The sequence below is a fragment of the Battus philenor genome, unplaced genomic scaffold (assembly GCF_028537555.1).
Source record: "Battus philenor isolate CCGP_79_NKW_IND1 unplaced genomic scaffold, ilBatPhil1.0.hap1 SCAF_1, whole genome shotgun sequence".
Lineage (NCBI taxonomy): Eukaryota > Metazoa > Arthropoda > Insecta > Lepidoptera > Papilionidae > Battus > Battus philenor.
In genome coordinates, this window is record NW_027181661.1 from 7424140 (window position 1) to 7445593 (window position 21454).

General features: G+C 33.2%; 2 protein-coding genes across 2 annotated transcripts; one reads left to right on the top strand and one right to left on the bottom strand.

Moving 5' to 3' along the window:
• Positions 1–1591: 1591 nt before the first annotated feature.
• On the top strand, positions 1592–21403 carry Plod (procollagen lysyl hydroxylase). The gene is made up of 13 exons (XM_068774650.1): positions 1592–2005; positions 4463–4694; positions 5250–5425; positions 8648–8815; positions 8906–9102; positions 9203–9456; positions 9560–9784; positions 16953–17094; positions 17697–17879; positions 18249–18353; positions 18795–18941; positions 19017–19131; positions 20197–21403. Exons 1-13 carry the CDS (start codon positions 1948–1950, stop codon positions 20364–20366), a joined length of 2172 nt encoding a protein of 723 aa, XP_068630751.1. The 5' UTR covers positions 1592–1947; the 3' UTR covers positions 20367–21403.
• LOC137933029 (immunoglobulin domain-containing protein oig-4-like) lies at positions 11608–15541 on the bottom strand. The gene is made up of 4 exons (XM_068777178.1): positions 15443–15541; positions 15300–15371; positions 12279–12428; positions 11608–11766 (listed from the first exon to the last, which is right to left on the bottom strand). The coding sequence occupies exons 1-4, from the start codon at positions 15539–15541 to the stop codon at positions 11608–11610; spliced, it is 480 nt and encodes a 159-aa protein (XP_068633279.1).
• Positions 21404–21454: the final 51 nt, after the last annotated feature.

Here is a 21454-nt window from a genome sequence, read left to right on the forward strand (position 1 = left end):
ATATATCGTAACGGAGTATACACTAATGTAACAAATCATACAAACTGATATAAAAAAGTTACATACTAATATAACAAACAGTTACGTTGTATTTTTACTAAGTTACGAGGCTGTCTAATTCTAAGTTTACTTAGGTGAACGGCCCCCAGGAGGGGTCGCTGGTTTGGACAGTTACTCAAAACGTGCTTAGTGTTCCGATTTGTTGTTCATTCGTGCACGAAAGCAAGTAACCTCGAATTATAAAATGAGAAGATAAACCCAATACTGATTAAGTCTTAAGTAATCAGTTCTTAGTGTTAACAATTGAGTGGCGCCAAATTTTTACTTATTATAAAAGACGTATATATTAAAGCAACTGTCTTCTATTGGGGACTGGCGTAATGTAGCGATTTTATTGTCTGTGGCATTTAAAATCGTAAGAAAGTAACACTACGTAATTTTAAATCGTTTTTTTTGCAAAAAATCATTCCATTGGTTTAAAACAAATAAAATCTTAATTTTTCGCTAGCAAGAACAGTTTTCGTCCTTATAATATTGCAATAAAACATTCACATTCTATATAAGGCCATAAACTTTTTCCCTAAGAGACTGTAAAGACTTCACTGCGCTGACACAATGTGGTTTGGTGGACTTAACTTTATCCTAATTCTTTTCTAAACAGTTAATCCTCAACTTACATGGAATGAGTACTAGTTGGGATTATTAGCGGATTGGTAAGCCGCTGAGCACTTAGATCGCTTGTGGGGATATACCATAGAGTGATTTGACTCAATGGGTCCCGAGCGGTAACCTCCGCTTAAGTTACGCGGTTAATATTCCGAGTTAAGGCCTCTTGATATGATCGAACCTCGACTTGGTCGGTGGACATTGCCTGGCTAATATTACTACGACTTAGGAAAGCGTTAGCCCAGAAAGAGGTGACGGAAGAAACCTGTATCGCCTCTATCTATTACACATTTTTATATTATTAGTATAATAAGAGGACATCGTTCGGTAGATTACATCGTTCTCGTCGGCATGTTCCAGGCTGGCTGTCAATTGTTATATATATATATGTTGGTTGTCTTGTTATCGTTGAATAGTCCTGAAAATCGAGTGTATCCCCGCCTCAGGAAGGCGCGACATTTAAATGTTCCGGATTAGATTGTGATGTACGTTACGGACTCTCAAGTTAAAGAATTTGGTTTCAGCATACTGAAATAAATGTACAGATACCCGTTTAATTGTTTGAAATTTCTTAGAATGTAGCTTTTAATCAAAAGGCAGCTTCGATGCACTAGAAATTTTAAAATAAAGTATAAATTAATTTTCACGCCATCTAGCGGACATGTACGTTGAAAAGTATCAATGTGATTTATTTATAATTACTAGACGTCAGAGTGACTTAAAGCTTGATCTACTATATTAATTCGTTGCTAAAAACAATAATACATTTTAAATAACGTTCTTTATTTTTACTTAATAAGTGATACTTCTCGATCATATAGTCTTCTAATTAAACTAAAAAGGTTTTATTATTCAATTGGACTTTTAACAAGAATTTTTAATATTTTGTGAGGCTGTTTATTTCACGTGCATTTGTAAATAAATAATTATATTTAAACTTGGATGGACGAGACTTGATGCCTTTTCCTACACGTAAATAAATCATCGTTGCGCCGGTCACAGCGTCGGTCGATTATTGTTAAATCAATGCAGCAAGAAATATTAAAACACATGCGCAACGTGATCTCACTTTGCCGGCCGGTCGTTGGGTCCAGTCAGGATCGTGCCGCGGGGGGAACCGGATGCATTCCTCCGCTGTGAACATTTAAACATGTCTGCTAAAGCTTATCGCTTTGGAAGCGGCACGTATCACGCGTAACTTGCCAGTTTGGTTAATTCAATTGGCACAAACTATTTGAACAATCTATAGAGAACGTTGACCCTGTCGCTATAGAGCGAAAAATGAAGACCCTTTTGTTGCTTCCTGTGCTCCTAATTTGGACCCATGCAGAAGCTTTTGGTAAGTTTAACTAAATTTTGCTTAAGAACATGCTAGCGTGAATGTAATGGATATTAATGACCAATTTTACTATTATTTTTTTTATAAAATAATCATTGTCTGTTTTGATTATTCATTTTAATGTAATAAATAGTCTTCTTATGGTTAATAAAGATTCTAATAAGCAAACTGGTCAGTAATTAGATCTTTCCACCTGCCATATTATTAATCAATAATGTAGTTACAATAAGTTATAGAACTATGGAGGAGCCTTTTTTAGTCTATGACTGTCTACCTAGGTACTATACTTAGATATGATCTATAATAGAAAAACTTATAAAATTATGATAAATCTGTTGTTTGAGATTCCACATTAAATGTAATTGTTTTAATGAAATCTAAAAGCATTTAATTATTAAGATAAAATATTTTAAAAAGTTTTTAGGTCTAGTTATATATTACTTAATCACTCCCATAATATTGTTAAAACATAAGACGACCAAACAAAGAAATATATCTTACTAGATATACAAAATATGCATGTTTCCATGGTAAAATTCCTTTGTTTGATGTTACATTCATAGGTCACTTTATAGTAGAGCTGTATATAGCAAAAATATAAACTATTTTTATATTCTTGCTATGATCAAAATCATGTATATAACATATTTGAAATGTTTTTGATGGCAATTGTCCTCTCCAAACCTGGTTTTGTTCTAGTTTCAGATTGTGACTACATCATTGATTGATCTTAATTGATGGCCAGTGTAACACATAAGACAAATAAAATGTCACCTTATAAAGCCTCTATTTAAACAAATATGATCGTCAAGATCAATTATTTCATAAATATTTCTTAATGTAGGTTAGATACTTAGTTTTTCCTTTATCATCATTTCACATGTAGGACATCTACTGCAGGATATAGGCGAGTCCCACATATTTCCAATAAAACTATTTGGAAGCGGCTGACAATTAACAAGCTACATCATTTATTTTATCTTGTTATTGCATTCATTTTCTTGATATTAAACTATGTACTTTTAATGCTTAAGCTATGCCGATGTCATATGCCCTATTTATTTGTCATGAAATTTTACACCAGTTTGCTGTGTTATGAGTATTGTAATTTTTTATAAAGTTAAAAAAAAGCATTAACTGTTTCATGTACAGCTCTGCATCTTATTATGCGAATAACAACTTTCCAATGATTGTGCAATGCGACAATGCTTATGCTATTGAAAAATATACCAACTTGTTTTCAAAACAATAAACTTTCCTTTGTTGGCTAGTACATAATAAATACATTACACATTTGTTACACCTCCTGTGTAATGAATTAAGGACTTGCCATATCCAAATATATTCTATAATTTGATTTTTAATGCAAATTAAGCAAACATTTAAAGTGAAAATATGCAGAAAGTAGTGTCATTCTAGGATATAATTAAACTTAAAAATATACAAATAAAATTTGTAAGGGTAAAGTTATTCAAAGAAAATAAAAAAAAATATTTCAGGGCGTCTAGGATAAGCGCAGGTCACGAAGCTCCGCCCTATAGTATTGATTTTATCGGTAGCTAACGGAGACGCAAATCGCCTGCAGTTTCCCCAGATGCGCCCGTAAAGCGCAGGACCGAACCCCCCACCCCCACCCCACCGTCTCGAATTGATTTTCTAGGTAGCCTAGATTATACAACGCTCGGAACTTTCTAGATTGATTTAACGGCAAAGCGCTATATCCTTTGTCTTGTCTTCGACCTTTTTTTATATCTCCACCTTCGTACTTTTTTGTTTGTCAATTACAAACAGATTTTAAAAATATTATTCTTTAACACAAAACTATGACATTATCGAATGTTAATTTAATATTCAGACGTTGCAAGGACTTCGAAATAAGTCCTGTAATTTTACTATTACTAGTTTATAACCTCTGTCTTAAACTGCCTCATGTAGGACGTTACCTAAGATTTTAGGGATTATGATTCCTGCAAATTCGAAAACATAGCTCTCCGGCCGTAGTATCAATTATTTCATGGAACTAAATAGTAACGAAGACTTATCGAAATCGACATCGGGACAGGTTTATCGATTTGTGATAACTTCAAAGAACGAAAAGACAAGAGTAATTTTTTAATTTTTTCAATCAATAGCGGTCAAAGACTAATTTTAGCTCTTTAGATGCAACAACCATCCGTGTTTTTTATATGGTTCATTGAATTCTTCTAGCTGTACAAATTTTGTCCTCAAGAGGTATAGAGGAGGATAACAAGTTATTTCGATGACGAATATAAGCTCTCTATAGGGTTTTCAATCTCGGATTTGTAATTATAAGTTCATTAAAAATCCGATAGAGGGATAAATATATCATCGAGTATTTAACACTGAAGCTGGCATATTTTATAAATAAATTTTAAATCAAAGATATATCTTGGACATTGTAATGGTCGAGTTATTGATTTTAAACTTTTTTTTTAGATGATGTTACGGTATTGACCGTGGCTACTGAAGAGAACGATGGATTCAAACGATACATTCGTTCCGCCAAAGTCTACGACATCAACGTGGAAGTTCTGGGCAAAGGCTTGGATTGGAAAGGCGGTGACATGAACTTCGCAGGTGGCGGTCAAAAGATAATTCTTTTGAAGGAGAAGCTAGCGGATTTAATGAGGACTAAGGAAAAGGATCACATCGTATTATTTACAGATAGGTTAGTTCTCATATGGTTCATCGTCATCGTTCCAGCCATAGGATATCTACTGTTTAACATAGGCTCCCCTACAGGACCAATTTCCAATAGGACTGATTGGAAGTAGCCTACATCCGGCGTCATCTGACGACCTTTAAAAGGTCATCTGCACTTTGCGGGTGGACGTATTACGTTGCGCTTGCTGGTCCGTTGTTTCCACTCCAGAATGTTAAGGCCACAGCGGCCATCTGTTCTGCGCGCTATGTAGCCTGCCCACTACAACTTACTACACTACTACTTAATTTGCCAATCAGCTGGACCATGCCGGTTACTTTCATTCTTCTACGGATCTCCACATTTTTGATCAGAAAGCCCAAAATCACTAACGTGGTCTAGCAACTGTGAGTTAGCTAATGAGGCTGGGAGTAATTAACTATATATAAGTAATATAAATATGAAATGATTTCGCCAAAACACTTCTAAATCCTTAGGATTATATAAATCTATGGGTGGACTAGTCGGTTTATGCTTATTTATGAAACTATGGTGTAAATATTAACATTTATATTGTTTTAGCTATGATGTCATGTTCCTGGGCAGTTTGGGTGATATATTGGTAAAGTTCAAGGCAATGCCAAAAACACGCGTGCTGTTCTCCGCTGAGCCATTCTGCTGGCCCGACGCTAAACTTGCGTCTATGTATCCAAACACCGAAGTCACAAACCCTTACCTGAACTCCGGGGGTTTTATTGGTGAGTTATTTTTGTCGTACTGTAAATTTTGTATATTTCTAACACAGCGATGAAATTTTAGTAATGACTTCTCAGCAGAAATATGTTCAGCAGAACTTTACGCCTATGTGGACACCTACCATTTTTGTAAATATGTCAAAGTTTTTTTACAGAGATTCCTAACTGAACTTTGATGGCATCTAAAATTCACATATATTCACACATAAGTCGTTTTTAATGGTGATGCAATAAAATGTAATCGCAGTCGTCCGTCGTCTGTTAACACGCCAGTTATCTAACTACTGAGAAAAATAATATCATTTTGGTTATAAATGATGAGTTCAACGGGTGCTTTATAGTTATAACCTTTAACCCAAACTCGTCTAGTTTATGATCTGGAAAAATATGTCACAATAAAAAAATACGTTGTTTTATTATCTCCTATATGTATATTCATAGCACGGAGGAAAGGTTATAAAAATGTAGGTACTTTTGGTGAATACTAAATTATTTCGAATAAAATATCGTAAAACTATAAAAAATTTGTCGTTGTCCACAATTTGTTTAGTTACAGATATGGGTACAAAAAGTCAATACTCTGGTGTATATTCAAGTGTATAATTAAATTATTATCATTAATTGTATTAATTACGTTTGCAGAAAAAAACAAATAGAAACGCTGTACAAATAATTTGCAACTGGTTGAATAAAATTTCTTTTTGATACTTCACATTGTGATAACCAGTTGTATTTACGTTTGTAAATTACCTTAACAATTCACTATTGTACTAAAGGTTGTGTTTTTTTGTTTGTCTCGTTTGTTAGCAAGGTGCCCGATATTCCGGAGTAAATAGGTCTATCATTAAAAATAATACTTTACTTAATATTTATTTATTGTATAATCTGATGTTATACACTTATTTTCATTCATTTTTAATGTTCATAATTAAAAGTCGGCGTTTATATTTAAATCATAAGTTTACTTGTCGATATGCGAAACACTTTGATCGTTAATAAAATATTATGACGTTTTAACTATTTTAATTCTTCAGATCTCGAGAAAAATAAAGGAAGTCCCTCGTGAAAATAATTCATATATAGTTTGATTAATAACAATTTATGTTTATTGAAATTTATTAAAGGTATCAATTCGTGGAAAAGGAACAATACATAACGAATTGCATTGTGATCAAATTTTGTGTCAAACATTCTCACGGTACTATATACGGGCCGTGTGTGTGCTGACGCAATGTATGAAGCATTTAATTATTATATTCGTATGTTTATGAATTAAACTAATTACGGGTTGCTCTTGGACGTGTAAAAGTAGTGATGATTTTTATAATATTTGGAGCGCTGTTCAGCGCTTTTGGAACTACGTTAAGATAAAAGAGCTGGGAAGTCTAGAGGAGTTAAAGCTGGCAAACTCATTTATTTACATAATATTTAGTGCCGTTACGTAAAATAAATGTATCTATGTACTAGCTGTCTACCGCTCGCGTCGCAAACTTTATGAACGCCCCGTTAAATTACATTTTCGGGTAAAATTTTCTAAAATACAGTTCTTAGCTAACCTTTACTTGGCGAAAAGAATATTCTTACGTAAATTTAAAGTCTTTGAGTCTTATGATTTCAGAGACATCGCGATGAGTCACTACGTAGGTAAAGACCGTGGAGTTTACGTCTGTGAGAAGTTAGTCTTTCGTTCCTCCTAGTGTGATTAAAAATTACACAATTCTTCTTTTCAGCGAAATAGTCGTTTATTGCAAGGCTTAGACCTCTCTCAAAGATCTCCACGATGATCCCTCTTGCGCTGCCCGTATCGAGTTATTACCGTTAACTTAATTACACGATTATATTCCATTTTCTCCTTTTTAACACCGGACATTGATACGCCCGACGGACATCCTGCGAAAATAATTGTGAATATTTCTTTTAAAAGCCGTGTGTATGCAGTGCATTAGTTCATATATTTGTATTAGTTTTGTTAATAAAGGCGTTCAGTAAAAGTTTAGAATGTCCTTCCAAAATTCGCGTGGTTGCCTTTATTAAAAGATTGTACAAGCTATTGTTAGCTAGCCTAGTTCGTTTACTGTTAAAAGATGCATAATTTAAGCTCCAAAGGGATTGCAATAGAACGCTAGTATGAGTGAAATATAAAGTAGAAATAAAATGTACATGTTCTTGCTCTTATCTATAGTTGTTCTGGATAGATACTAATAATAAAAGATTTGCCAGTACCAGTACAGAGTGGCGGAAAAAATGTCGATAACGTAGACATTGATAATTTAATAGGAATTAATATACTTTTTACACTGAAATAATTCTTATGGTACTAAAATAAATAATTAACTATGGTACATGTTGGTAATTTATGACAATTTTAAATATATGATTATGCTCTTTATCGTATGTCTAGACAAAGGAAAAGGGGATTTAAAAATAAATACATTTAAAAAACTTTTAAGTTAAACGGTTTTTTGATACCCATATTGTGGTGGTTGTGGAAAAATATGTACCTAGTCCGTTATATTGGAACGGCGTCCATCTTGAATTTTAAATTTTGACATAATCATCGTGTTTTACTAGTGTAGCCCTTTCATTTGATACCCATATTGAGTGGGTTAAGGAAAAATATGTAAGCCGCCATTTTGTATCGGCGGCCATCTTAGATTTATAATGGTATCGATTATATGATATTGTATTGTCATCTAAATTAAATATGTGTACCAAATTTCAGATCAATCTGACAACGGGAAGGTGCTTAAATTTCAATTTCTAATTTTGACCCAAATAAACAAATTCCGTACGGGTCGAACTAAATAAAACCGTTTAACAACAATTTTTTTACTAATTATGAATATTGTTTATGATAATTATTTTCGGCATAATGCAAATCTTTTTATATTTAAAACGATACAAATGAACACGATTATTAGCGATTTATTTTTGCTCAGAATAATGTCTTTTTTAGAAAAATTAAATGTAATTTTCAGTCAGATTTTGCGGTGGCCGCACAAGTGATTGTGCTACGTTTAATGTTAACCGCTACTGAAATACAGCTATGAAAGTTTCTCAGTATTGTAGCAGCTATAAATATCAGAAAGGAAACCTATTTGCAAACTCCGAGCTATGTCATCGTAACTAACACTAAAGAGTTGTTAGAATTCATTAAATAGATTATTATGTAAAATATATTTTTATGGCAATTGATACTTATATGTTGTATGTCATTGTTATCAGGTTATTTAAGAGAACTTTATGAAATAGTGAATTCGAATAACGTGAAAGACAAGGATGACGATCAATTATTCTACACCAAAGCATACCTGAATACTAACATGAGGGAGTCGTTGGGAATAACTTTGGACCACAAGTCGGAGATATTCCAAAACCTGAATGGCGCTTTGTGTAAGTTATCTTACATTTTAGACTCAGCGATTGCTACGTCGTGGTATTCGTGAATAATCTAAATATATAAACCTTATATAATCTTTGTAGCTGACGTCCAGTTGCGTAATAACGCCACGGAAGACTGGCCTTTCATAGAGAACGTGGCCACGAAGGTAAGGCCGCTTATTGTACACGGCAATGGACCAGCCAAGCTCACGCTCAACCATCTCGGTAACTACCTCGCCAAGTCCTGGTCTCCTACTAAAGGCTGTGCCCTCTGTGACGAGAAAAGGATTCAACTTGAGGTAATTAAATATTTGTGCGACTATCAAACTGGTGGAAATTATAAATAAGCGTAGAAATAAATTTGAATGAATATTGACTAAAGTTTAATAATTTTATCAGGAAAACAATCTACCAAAAGTGATGTTAGCCGTGTTCATAGAACAAGCAACACCCTTCCTCGAGGAGTTCTTCCAGAGTATAAAAGAAATTGATTACCCTAAAAACAAGATTCAACTGCTTCTGCGCAACAATATTGAGTACCATGAGACTCTGGTGGATCAATTCTTCCAGAACTATTCCAAAGAGTATGCAACAGCAAAGAGGATCAAGCCGAACGACTTCATCTCCGAAGCTGAAGCTAGGAACATAGCCAAGTGTGTATTATAACAATTGTTAAAGAAGTGTCTGTGTTGAAAAAGCAAATTATTTTTTTTTTTTCAATACAACGTTCTTTATATAATTAGTAATTCTTTTCAGGGATCGATGTGTGAATAGTGTGTGCCACTATATGTTCTCCGTAGACAGCGTGTCTCGTATCAACAAACAGACCTTACGCTATCTCCTTTCCTCTGGTTATGACGTCATCGCACCTCTCCTTGTACGTCCAAGCCAGGCGTGGTCCAATTTCTGGGGAGCAATCAACGCATCTGGATTCTATGCCCGTTCATCGGACTACATGGATATTGTTTATAAGACGATCAGGTGAGTTATACATTTCAGATACGAAGCCTTGCATCTCTTACAGCTTATAATACGGTTACCGTCCAACAATCAAGATGGTGGTCTTAACATCGTTAATAAGAAGAGTACAACAAAGGATTTAATGAAACAAAAAAAAATAATTTGTATTGATACTTGGTATTATTGGTCCTAATTTTCTCCATACACTACTATGTGAACATGGCAAAAACTCGATAACTACTCTTTCAGCGCGAATTTCCAATATGTTTTCCTTCATACATCTTCTGTCATATAAATCAACGTTTATCTGTTATATAGTCTTTAATACAAAAATATACTTTATTGATCAATATTCTATTAACATGGTTTAGATGTTCTCTCGAAATAATGTTGAATTGTAAATTGAATTTTATTTAAGTGAATATTATCAAAAAAAAATTAATCAATTCGTCGTAAACATTACAAGCTTATTTTTTTGTACTAATGGAAAGGAAGTTGCAGTTTTTTTTTTTAGAAATAAACTATATTATTGTGAATATATAGGATAAATAATAAACAACAACGGATATGCTATGCTATTTACTTTGCATGGAAATAGTAAATTCATTTTCTGGTATATTATAAACTTGTCGTGAATTTGGCAGTCACAGAAATGTTATGTTGTTGCGTTGAAGTTATGCGGATTATAAAAGAATATTAATTAATGCTGAATTGTACATGCAATCAATAATATTGTACAAAATGTTTGATAACGTAAGATATATTGTCTCTTTATCATCATTTAGGTCTGGCCTCGAGTCCTCAAAAAAAGAACGGTAAGATAATTTTAATGCAATCCGTTAAGCCGTGTTATCTGTTTTTCGCAGCTGACCTGTGTATAATTCAGGCGCCAGCTGATCATGATCTCTACGACACTTATGAGAAAAGAAAACAATTAACAAATTTATTTAATATTTTACTAAGAAAACAGTACAATACAATCACTAAATATATTTAATATATGAGCAAACATATTGAAATGCACGTCTAAATAAAAATCATATTTATGTTACAATGTTATTTTGGACGTAGAAGTATATTACGTAATGATAAAAATCAATGCTGGTACAATTACAATGAAACCAAGTGTCGAGTTCTTAGTTATTTGCAAGCTCAGAGGATCTAATTCATTTTATTTAGGAAGGCCAGACTGTACGATGTTCTATAACTTTATAGTAATTAAATGGAATACCTAAATAAATTATAACCTGCCAGTATAGTTCTATGATATTTTTATGATAACTATAGAAATTAGATTCACATTGAACAATGGTTCTTTTGGAGAATAAATAAAACGCCGGTAATCTTATATTCTGTAAGTGTAATAAAGTTGTATCTGTGATTTGTTATAATCAAATGTATGAGTCAAAATAAGCAATAAAATGAAAGAAGTAAAGAATGTAGACGGTTTGAAATATTTCTGAGGTTTTTTGGCCACGGTGAAATCGTAGTTTTCGCTTTTAGTTCAAAAGCCCTTCTATCGAATTTAACACCTGGAGTACCGTAAGTAGAATTTTTTTTGAATTTACGTGTAAATGGATTAATCAATAGTGATTTTAATTAAAATAATTAGTTATATATATCGATGTATTCAACTAACTTTATTGGTATATTGTTAATTTCTTGTAAAGTGATTCGAGAGTTTTTCGAAAATAACCATTGAATTTTATAATGAAGATTTTACGTTTAAATTTGTTTGATCTATTGTTCTTTACGAATAACATGTAGAGAAAAATATGTGATCAGCTTCCGCCGGTCACATGTTCCCCTCTACATGAAACAAAAATGTTTCTTATGAAACACGTTTAATCGAAAGCAATAGAGAAATCAGTTTTGAAGGAGCGACGATCTATAGAATACATATTGTCGGCCGTACATTCGTAAACACCAGCATCCATCTGAGTAGCCGGGTCTATCTCTATCTTCGACTTCACTCGGTCATCTCCGATTGGCCACTCGTGTATCTATAAAACAATATTTTTTATTGAATGAATGAGACGATATTCAAAAAAGTGATGAAGTTATTATTGGATTATTGATTGTTTTAACAAAAAGAGGTTACACACATGCAGGTGATATAAGAGCTTTCTTTTTCTATTCTTTAACTACATTAATTCTTCGATTTGATTTTTTAGTAATAGTCACGGATATTAGAGGATTTTAGGAAAGAGAGATCTATAGCAGAAAGACTCCATTTTTCTCGGCAAGCGCATCTCGATTTTTACATGACCGTAAATTATTATTATTGAGATATCTTCAAGTTTTGAACCCATTTGTGATTCAAGTGTCTTTTTCTTTTGGAAACACTTGTTATTTATAAATCTTTCGTTTCCTCGCTTCTTCTCCCTAACGTGATTGTTTCTTTTGTTTTCGTCGTAATCTAATTCACTCGTTGCTTTACCAATAAAATTACGAGACATGCTCTTTTTAAAAAAGATTCACAATTTTAAAATTATTTAAATTAAAGTTGACATACATGCAAATAGTGATGTGCGAAGATCTCCACCCCGTCTTTGAACCAGGTGATGTGAGGTCTGGGCGAGCCTTTTGCAATGCAGAGGAATGCGATCTTATGGCCCAACACGTACTCAAGGTCGAAATGCGAAGCCAGCACGATCTTTGCGCCCTGTGAAATTTTATAGAACGATTTTTAGTTATTTTTACCACGTTTTATTATATTTATTTACACTCTATATATTTACTTTGTAGTACAAAATTATGAATTATAGTAAATACAATTGGTTGCGTAATCGGCCGAGACAATTTCTACCAGACAACCATAGGATTGAGATGGAAGAAACGGCAGAAATGATTGTTCAAGGCATACAAAAAGATTTTACAGAGTATAAACAAGCATGTATAAAAATATAAAATACTCTGATTAGAGTCGCAACAATGAAACATTTCAAACAATAACAACGAGTAGTGTCAATTTAAAATTATCATATAATAATTTTAAAAATGGAATCGCCTTCACTTCGCTTAAAGCAACTTATAACGTTAATTTAAACCAGTGGCTAATGTATTTAACTAAATTTTGATACGTATACAATATATGACATTGATAAAGATAACACTGAAACATTGTCCTACTGAACATCCGATCGTGTCGGGTTACGGTGCACATGCACTAGCAACCCAGTGAAACCAGGACCTCTGTTATATGAAATATTTATTGTAACAGCCAGATACGACGTTCTCTACAGAACTATCGAATTTAGTTCCTATAAAAGTTTTTGGGAATAATCGCAATCAACGCACATCAATTCGCGAGTAATGCGAATAAAGAGTTAAAAAAACTTTATTTGAATAAAATAAAAAAGAATTTTTCGAACTTTGATCAATTATTAATTATGTCCTAGAACGTTTGATTTAAATGTAACTTGCGCATGAGCTCACAAAGCCTTAGTATTTTTTTTATATTCAAGGATGTATCGTTGAAGCATAATAAATGATGAAAATGATCGTAATAGATTGACCTATTTTTGTTATTTGCATGGTTAAGTTATAGTGGATATGCCTTTTATCTGCTAACAATAATACAGGGGTATTTTTTATACTTTTGCAACTGAACTATATTAATATCCTCCGCAGAATATTCGTCCCGATTTACAGAACGATATCAGATTTACATTTGAGTAACGGTTAATTGTATTTAATAATATCGCGTTTCCGAAATTCTATTTTATAATTCAGAAATCACGGAGGAATGTCCACTTTAACATATACATATGACATTGCGTAAATCGTTTTACCTATTCCGATCGTAGACGATGATTCAATTGCGTCTCTATAAAAGAGCATGTCGCTTTATATATTATATGATGTAACCACTCCATTTCGTTCAATTAGATTGAAGTGGTTTGGCATGACCCTTATGGCGAAACAGTTATTCGGATGGACCAATTCACAAGCTCCCCTCCTTTTTACTTCGCAACAGCGGACGTTGAGCGATTTATCTCTACTACGGCTCGCTAGGCTGCGAATTAACAAGCGGACGTGAGGACTTTAACGACGGCAAGCTAAAATACAATCTGCCCAGCCACTACTCCTTATACATAAACAATAAAACAACGTATATGGCTAATAGTTGCGTGCTCTAAATTCTTACATAGGTAAAAAAATCGTTATTTAAATTTGCGATATCTATAAAGTTATGCACATAAAGCTTGAAGGCACGATATAATGTTTTGTCAACTTGACAGTTTTTATTCTATTTGTAACAAACAAGCATATAATGATAATCTGTAGGAAAGACAACAATGTAAACATTAAAAGTTTAACAGCTAGCTTTTTGGACAAAGGTCGCTTATATTTCAACAACAAATAAAGATATTTTTGAAATATTTCTACCAGTATACAAGGTTAATTGAATAAACAAAATTAATTAAATTCTAAAACAAATGTAAAAATGATTACACGCATTACTGTATGTAAAAAGATTTAGTTGTTTTATTAATAGATTGTCGTGTACATTCAGGTAGAAGTATTATAAGTATAGCGGGAATTCGCAAGTGCGTTAGCCAGTTTGTAAACACCGACATCATAAGTAAACATTAGCGCGAATCGTTAAACAAACTAAAATATAATTGTTGCCAGGCAACGCGCCAACGCATTACATATTTTGTTATGCAAAAGCTTTAGTTTCTGTTAATTATTTTAATAATCCTACAATTTGAAGACGGATCATATTATATCATAGTGTGTGTTGCATTGAATCCTGCTTTATTTATCACAAAACATACAGACAGACCTATGCGAGTAATTAAATATTATCATATAAACAATATCAAGTAAAGCTTTTCTTAACAAGCTTACGAAACTACGTGGACGCTTGTAAAAAGCATTATATTGTTGTCATATTTTTACGTATAAAGTTTAAACTACTTTTAGTACTTAGTTTTTATACCATTCAAAAATAAAAATAGTAAAAATTCAAATACGGACAGCATGTGTCGTGTTTTCTGGATACAAAGAAATATTTAGAAATTTTACTCAGATTTTTATTACAGCCATAAACTTGGTGTTAACGGAAGCTTGAGCCAAAATAGCCCACCAGTTTTATTAACATGATATTTTTGGTGAAATACACTGGAACGTTTAAATTGGGTTATTCATTAATCTATTTGTGTTGATTGCCATATGTATATTTATTAAGAATTATATAGAATTGTATTTGGAAGCTTTCGTCCTTACGTCTAAAAGATCATTTAATTTTTCTGTCTGAAAAGTGAAGCTGAACGAAATTTTACAGCTGCTGAAACTTTTTTGGATTTACTCCGCAAATAAAAATATTGTTGTTGCGTGATAAATTCTGCTGTTATTGTTGTAAGAAAAAGTTTACAGAGCCGGTTGAAAGTGATTGTGTTTAAAACTGTTGACCGGTTTCCGTTACGATAAGTAAACAAGCGATAAGTGTAGGCGACGCGTGCTTGTTAGAAACTGAAGTTTAAAAGTAAAATGAAATGATATTTAAGTTATAGTAGCGTCTACTTACATCATTGTTATTGTAGTATTGATCGGACTCGGGATCCCTGTACTTGCCCGTAATAGGTAATCCGATTTGTACCTGCCGATAGAACACTTTATTAGTTATAAAATTCACCCTGCGAAAATCTTAGGCTGCGGCATGTTTATCACCTTTGACTTAGTTCTACTTCTCGCCCGTCCTCGTCGCGCGTCTACGGCGCTGAACACCAACGCGACTACCAAAATGTAGACCAAGCACCTTTGCAGCATTTGGTTCAAAGTATCGGTAGCGATGCGTCTAGTTGCCTCCGCCCATGGGAATGGCGCGCGCGCCGATCGAGTACTGTCTCCTCTCGCACTCTCAATTGATTAATGTTGGAGGAGTCCAGAGGGACCCTATCGCCCCTGTGACGTGGCACCCACAATTTGCTCCGCCATTTGAGCTTCGAATTGGTGGCAATTTGACCAGCGCTCGGTGCAGGTTACAAATCAGAATACTTCTCGTTTTCCCCTCCCGTAAACAAGCTTCGAGAATGTTCAATTAGCTAAGGAACTTTTTATAGAGCGGAAACTGCCATTATTTTCATACTAAATAGAAGATTGCATAAACCTCTTATTACTAAGCCGGTAAATCGGGAAATTAATATATAGATAAAAAACATGATTACTTATTTTTGATGAAATTTACCATCACTCTTTTATATAATGGGTTTTGCTTGTACAACGCATGACTTTCGGTCGGTTGAAAGAATTGATATATGGTGATAATTGAATATTATGGACTGAAAGTAAGGTAGACGTAAGTTTTACTTGAGTGTGAATATATCGATACGTCAGTTCGCAGTTTACGCGGTTAAAACGCTTGTCTACGAAGTAACGTGAACCTAACTTACTTTAACTAACTTTAAGTTTACGGTTATGAATGACTGTAACGATCTCATATTATAAAGCTATTTTGACTTTGACTTTAAGTAATGTATGAAACACAAAATCGCTGCATAATCATTTGAATACATATAAGTAATAAACGAATCGTGATACACCTAGCGTACTGACCTCATTGATAACCTTTTATAATATATATTTTTTTATTTTAGTTTTATTCTCTTTGTTATTACTCGATATTATTCTTTAGGCATTTACACAGAGATATGGAGTAATTATAATAAATTACAGTATGTCTAAACAATTACTGACATATCATTTTGTTTCCCATTTCGTGAAAGAGAGATAAAACTTAACTGTTTCTAAGGAAGGATCGGACGGATATTAAAAAATATAGAGTGATTGGTTAAAGTTGTAAGAGCTTTAAAGAGGAGGGAATGTATAGTTCATTTATTAGCAAACAGGTATATATCTTGAGAGATGATCACTCTGAAATATGTTACATTAATTTTTTTTTTCTAGTGGAGTAACTTCTGCCAGTACCAAGTCTGCAGGGACAAATAGTGAACAATATTTAATTTTAATAATTAGTAATCCGAATTTTGAAAACTACGTTGTTTTTATTATGTTTTTATTATTTCGGAAATCATTAATTTTTGGACAGTGTGTACTATACATTGAATGACAACATAAGAGCTATAAATTCACCACTTTAAACCTTTAATACGCTATAACCTCCCTATTACAAATTGTCTCTTCAGCTTTATCGTGTTATCAAGTGTTTAACTATTTCCAGGGGCGTGTGGAATGTTCCTTTTATCACCAACTGTTATCTGGTTAACATGGATCTATTCCGCACATCAGCTGGAAAAGAAGTGACTTTCATGAAGGAGGAACTTGACCCTGACATGGCCTTCTGCAGTAGCCTGCGAAGTATTGTAAGCTGCCTTTTATAAAATTCTCTTAATCTGGAATGTTATCACTGTTTTATCAGAGATAGAAATCCATTATAAATAAAATATCACGACAGTTATAGGTGAAATAAAATAATTATAAACGACTTTATACCCATTTCGGCGATGGAAGAGCTTTTAGTTTCAGTTTAGTAGTGCTACAACAGTCTATAAATTATAAATTGTATGAAATACTTTCAACATGCGCATGCGCATATTAATTATATTTAATAGCTTCAATAATAGCTTCGTCTCACCCGCTTCGCGTGAAATTACACCGACTAAAGGCTTAGTCGTTGTAATTTTATAAGGCCGGGTTTAATACCTATAAGAGGTTTTCAAAAATATTTTTTTTTTTCAAGGAACGCTCCTTTAACAGCCTCTGCGGGTTGAATTTAGTAAAATCTTAGCTGACGTACAAAACTAACCGGAAAAAATATTTCTGCTAAATTTCAACAGTTGTAAATCTCTTATTTATGTATATATAAATATATTTAATTTTGTTAATTATATCTTTTGATGATAATTTTTTTTAATAACTGCTCTATCTCACACAAAACTTAAAATTCAATTGTAATTTTTCCAAGGGCGTGATGATGTACGTAAGCAACGAGCAAGATCTAGGGCATCTGGTGAACCCGGAGACCTACGACATAAGTCGCACTCATCCGGACATATACCAGGTGCTCGACAACAAGGTAGAATGGGAGGCCCGCTATCTTCACCCAGAATACGTCAATAACTTTGAAGATGGACGTAAGCCGAGTATGGTAAGGAAACTTTCATCATCACCATTTCAGCCGTAGAACGTCAAATGCTGGACAAAGGCTCATAGATTTCCAAAAAGAACGATTGGAAGCAGCCTTTAAAACAGCACTACATTTCATATTGATTAAATATCGATTTAAGTAACGAATGTACATTAAAATTAAATTAAAGATAGTACAAGATATAGATGTAGTTCAAACCTTGTTTTTGTTAACACTTAATAAAAATGTAAAAGTAAAATATAAAATTTATTGTAACTCAATTTTAAAGTTCTCCAAAATTATCATCGACGTACAAGAAAATTACAGTTTCTTATAAATTTTTACTGATTATTTTCTATTTTGATATCGAACATGATTTCTCATCTCCAGCCGTGCCCCGACGTTTACTGGTTCCCCATTATGTCGCCGCGTTTCTGCAAGGAATGGATTGATATCATGGAGGCCTACGGACAGTGGAGTGATGGATCTAATAATGTAAGTTGTTAAGCAAATATTTTACATAAGTAGGGACAACAAATCATATTCAACGAACTCCATTTTAACTCAGAAAGCACAGAAATAGACCCCTATGGTTACTTGTAACTACAATCATATTATGTTTAAATGAGTATGAAAATATACTTTTTGTCTCGACAATGCTATGCAAGTAGACATTTAAATTGTCATAGGGTTTGTACTGGCACGACTATAAAAGCGCCCACCCTCAACCTCCTTATAGAAAGCGCTTAGCGTTCACTTTCGAAGGTCTCAAAGAAAGGTAAATATTACGATCGGATTATCAGAACTTCGTAAGCTTACAATTTTGAAGTGTTAGTGCTGGTATATTAAGCGAAAGTGTCTCTAATAAGTGTTGTATAAAATGATGAGTCAACTACTAGCGTAGCTATGATTAGATACATTTATATATGCTTCCAGGACAAACGATTGGAGAGCGGCTACGAAGCTGTGCCCACTCGCGACATCCATATGAATCAGGTTGGACTGGAGAAGCAATGGCTTTATATTCTTAAGGAGTATGTCCGCCCCTTGCAAGAGATGGTCTTCACGGGCTACTTCCATAACGTGAGTTATAACTCTGTTATTAGAAGTATCATAACAAAGATAAATGATGATAATCATTTAATAATATTTTTTTAGCCTCCAATATCGATAATGAACTTTGTCGTACGCTACCGTCCTGAGGAGCAGCCTTCGCTACGTCCACACCATGACTCTTCTACATATACTATCAACTTAGCACTCAATAGTCCCAGTAAGTATAAATATCTGTCTTTAAATCATCGATTTATTACATTTTAGTACAGATCATCAGCGAACCGTCTAGAGCATAGGTTCCTTGATTTTTTTATCATAACAACTTTTCAAAATTTCCCTGATTGTAGTAAACCCTGTAAATATTTACCATATTCCTAAAACTCGAGTGAAATTATAAAGATTAGATCTAACAATAGAAATTAGCATTTGCAATTAGAGTTTAATTCACGAAATATTAGTTTTCCAAAGAAAAGAAAGTGAGGAATGATTGGACAATTAATAAATTGATTGTGCCGTGAGTGTCAAAAAAGTAAAGCTTGCCAATCAAACAAGTAATTCCATCCAAATTAACTTTTTTGACATCTTCTTACAGCAAAAGTAACCAACCAATTCCCGCCTATTTAGAAAACTCCTTACTCAGAGGATTAAGAAACAGTACAATTTTTTGTGTTGTATTTATTAAAATATATTTAAAGTAATAAGGGTGAAATAGACAGTAGCATTGTCTCTCCTATAGGCGACGATGCGTGTCGCCTACCATTTCTGAAATACTGCAGAAAAATAATAAAGGAGGTAATAGAGAGACATAAAAATGAGATCTTGGGTTTTAAAATTAGTAACGGGTCGGGTAAGACCAAAGGAATGTACAAATATTTAAGAATAGATAAAAAGCACTAAAGATGAATAATAAAATAAATTAGTTGTAGAATATAATAACATGTAACAGAAAGAAAGGTCAAAATAAAAACTGGAGAATAATAATATGATAAATAATCTGTGATATTTTGGGAATCAAGAAAAAGGATGAAAGGCAATTGTTGAATGACAATAACTAATAACTCTTATGGAGTGATATATTTTATGATGGATGAAAGAAAGAAAAGGCATAAAAGATATTGTGAAGTAAGAAAAAAGACATATGTTAATAAAAATATATCTAAATACAAAAAAAAACAAATACACACCCATACAGTATTCTATTGTGGAGAACTAAGGAATGTTTACTTAATTTATCTTTTTAAAATGAGTTAATAAGAAATAATATACTGTTATTTATTCACAGACGAGGACTATACCGGCGGCGGCTGCCACTTCCTGCGCTACAACTGTTCGGTTCGAGACACACGCAAGGGCTGGCTTCTGATGCACCCTGGCCGTCTCACACACTACCATGAGGGACTCAAGATTACCAACGGCACCCGGTACATCATGATCTCCTTTGTGGATCCATGAAATTCCACCCACCACCAGGCCCTCAGCCCGATGCGTGTTCGTCTCTATCTACATCTCTTCTACTTTTTCCTCAACCTGGTTCTTTTGAGCGTTGTTTACATCAATGTACATTTCCCAGGCATATAAATCTATACCCTCTTCGTCCCCCCTTATTTTTGTGTTTCACACTTCCATTTTTTATTCCATGGGAAAAACTGGCAGAGCGGTAAAGGCGCTTAGTCTTTACTTCTTTTATCACCTAAGCTCAGATGCGCTCTCGAAAACATAAGAGCATTCCCATACTCACTAAAGCCCCCTTTATCGATATTTGAAACTATAATTTAATACTAAGTTTCTCCTACTTTCTTAACTAAAGACGACACGGCACGTAATTGATGGAATGGTGGTTTATTTAAATTTGTCGCTATTACATGGCACAAGGCAAATTAACCTAGATTTAAGATATGAGTAATCTCTTAAAATTAAATCAACTACTAAGCATAAGTTACGAATTATTTTCATATTAATTGTTTTATAATTATTGTTGTATTAAATTAATTTCTTGCCTAATTTAAAACTAAGATGTATTTTCAATACACCGGCCTTTTTATGAATTGTTTAACAATAATTTTGAATTTATTATTTGTATTGTTATTACTTCAAATTTATTGTCTAACTATAGAGATTTTAAAGTTAAAGTATCAATATATCGATTTAAATTCTGATTTTATTTTTATGATGAACATTATAAGGTATCTTAAAAAATGTTATTAGTAGTAAGTCGATAAATCGACAGCAAATCTTACTTGCATAATGTAAGATGCATGTAATGTATCAGTTAAAACAGAAGTAACCATTTTCACTATCTGTTTTAACTATAATCTAAGATACATTGAATCTATGAATTTATATATTAGCTATAGGCATGCTGCTGCAGCGATATATTCTAATCCCAACATTGGATTTTGAAGATGCTTACTCGTATTTGACTTTAATCCTAGTATCGTACTATTTAAAGCCAAAGATTCGCCGCATGTGTATTGTAAATGCGCGCAATAAACGATAAATAAACATCGCTAGTTTTATTTATAAATTCCCTTTTAAAATTA

Bases quoted from the DNA above. Each gene is read 5' to 3' on its own strand.
- Plod (XM_068774650.1), top strand. From the start codon at position 1,948: ATGAAGACCCTTTTGTTGCTTCCTGTGCTCCTAATTTGGACCCATGCA. The intron at 5,426-8,647 runs GTGAGTTATTTT...CATTGTTATCAG, and splicing joins GAACTCCGGGGGTTTTATTG to GTTATTTAAGAGAACTTTAT. The intron at 9,785-16,952 runs GTGAGTTATACA...AACTATTTCCAG, and splicing joins ATTGTTTATAAGACGATCAG to GGGCGTGTGGAATGTTCCTT.
- LOC137933029 (XM_068777178.1), bottom strand. From the start codon at position 15,541: ATGCTGCAAAGGTGCTTGGTCTACATTTTGGTAGTCGCGTTGGTGTTC. The intron at 12,429-15,299 runs GTAAGTAGACGC...AAAATTTCACAG, and splicing joins AATACTACAATAACAATGAT to GGCGCAAAGATCGTGCTGGC. The intron at 11,767-12,278 runs GTATGTCAACTT...ATTGTTTTATAG, and splicing joins TCGCACATCACTATTTGCAT to ATACACGAGTGGCCAATCGG.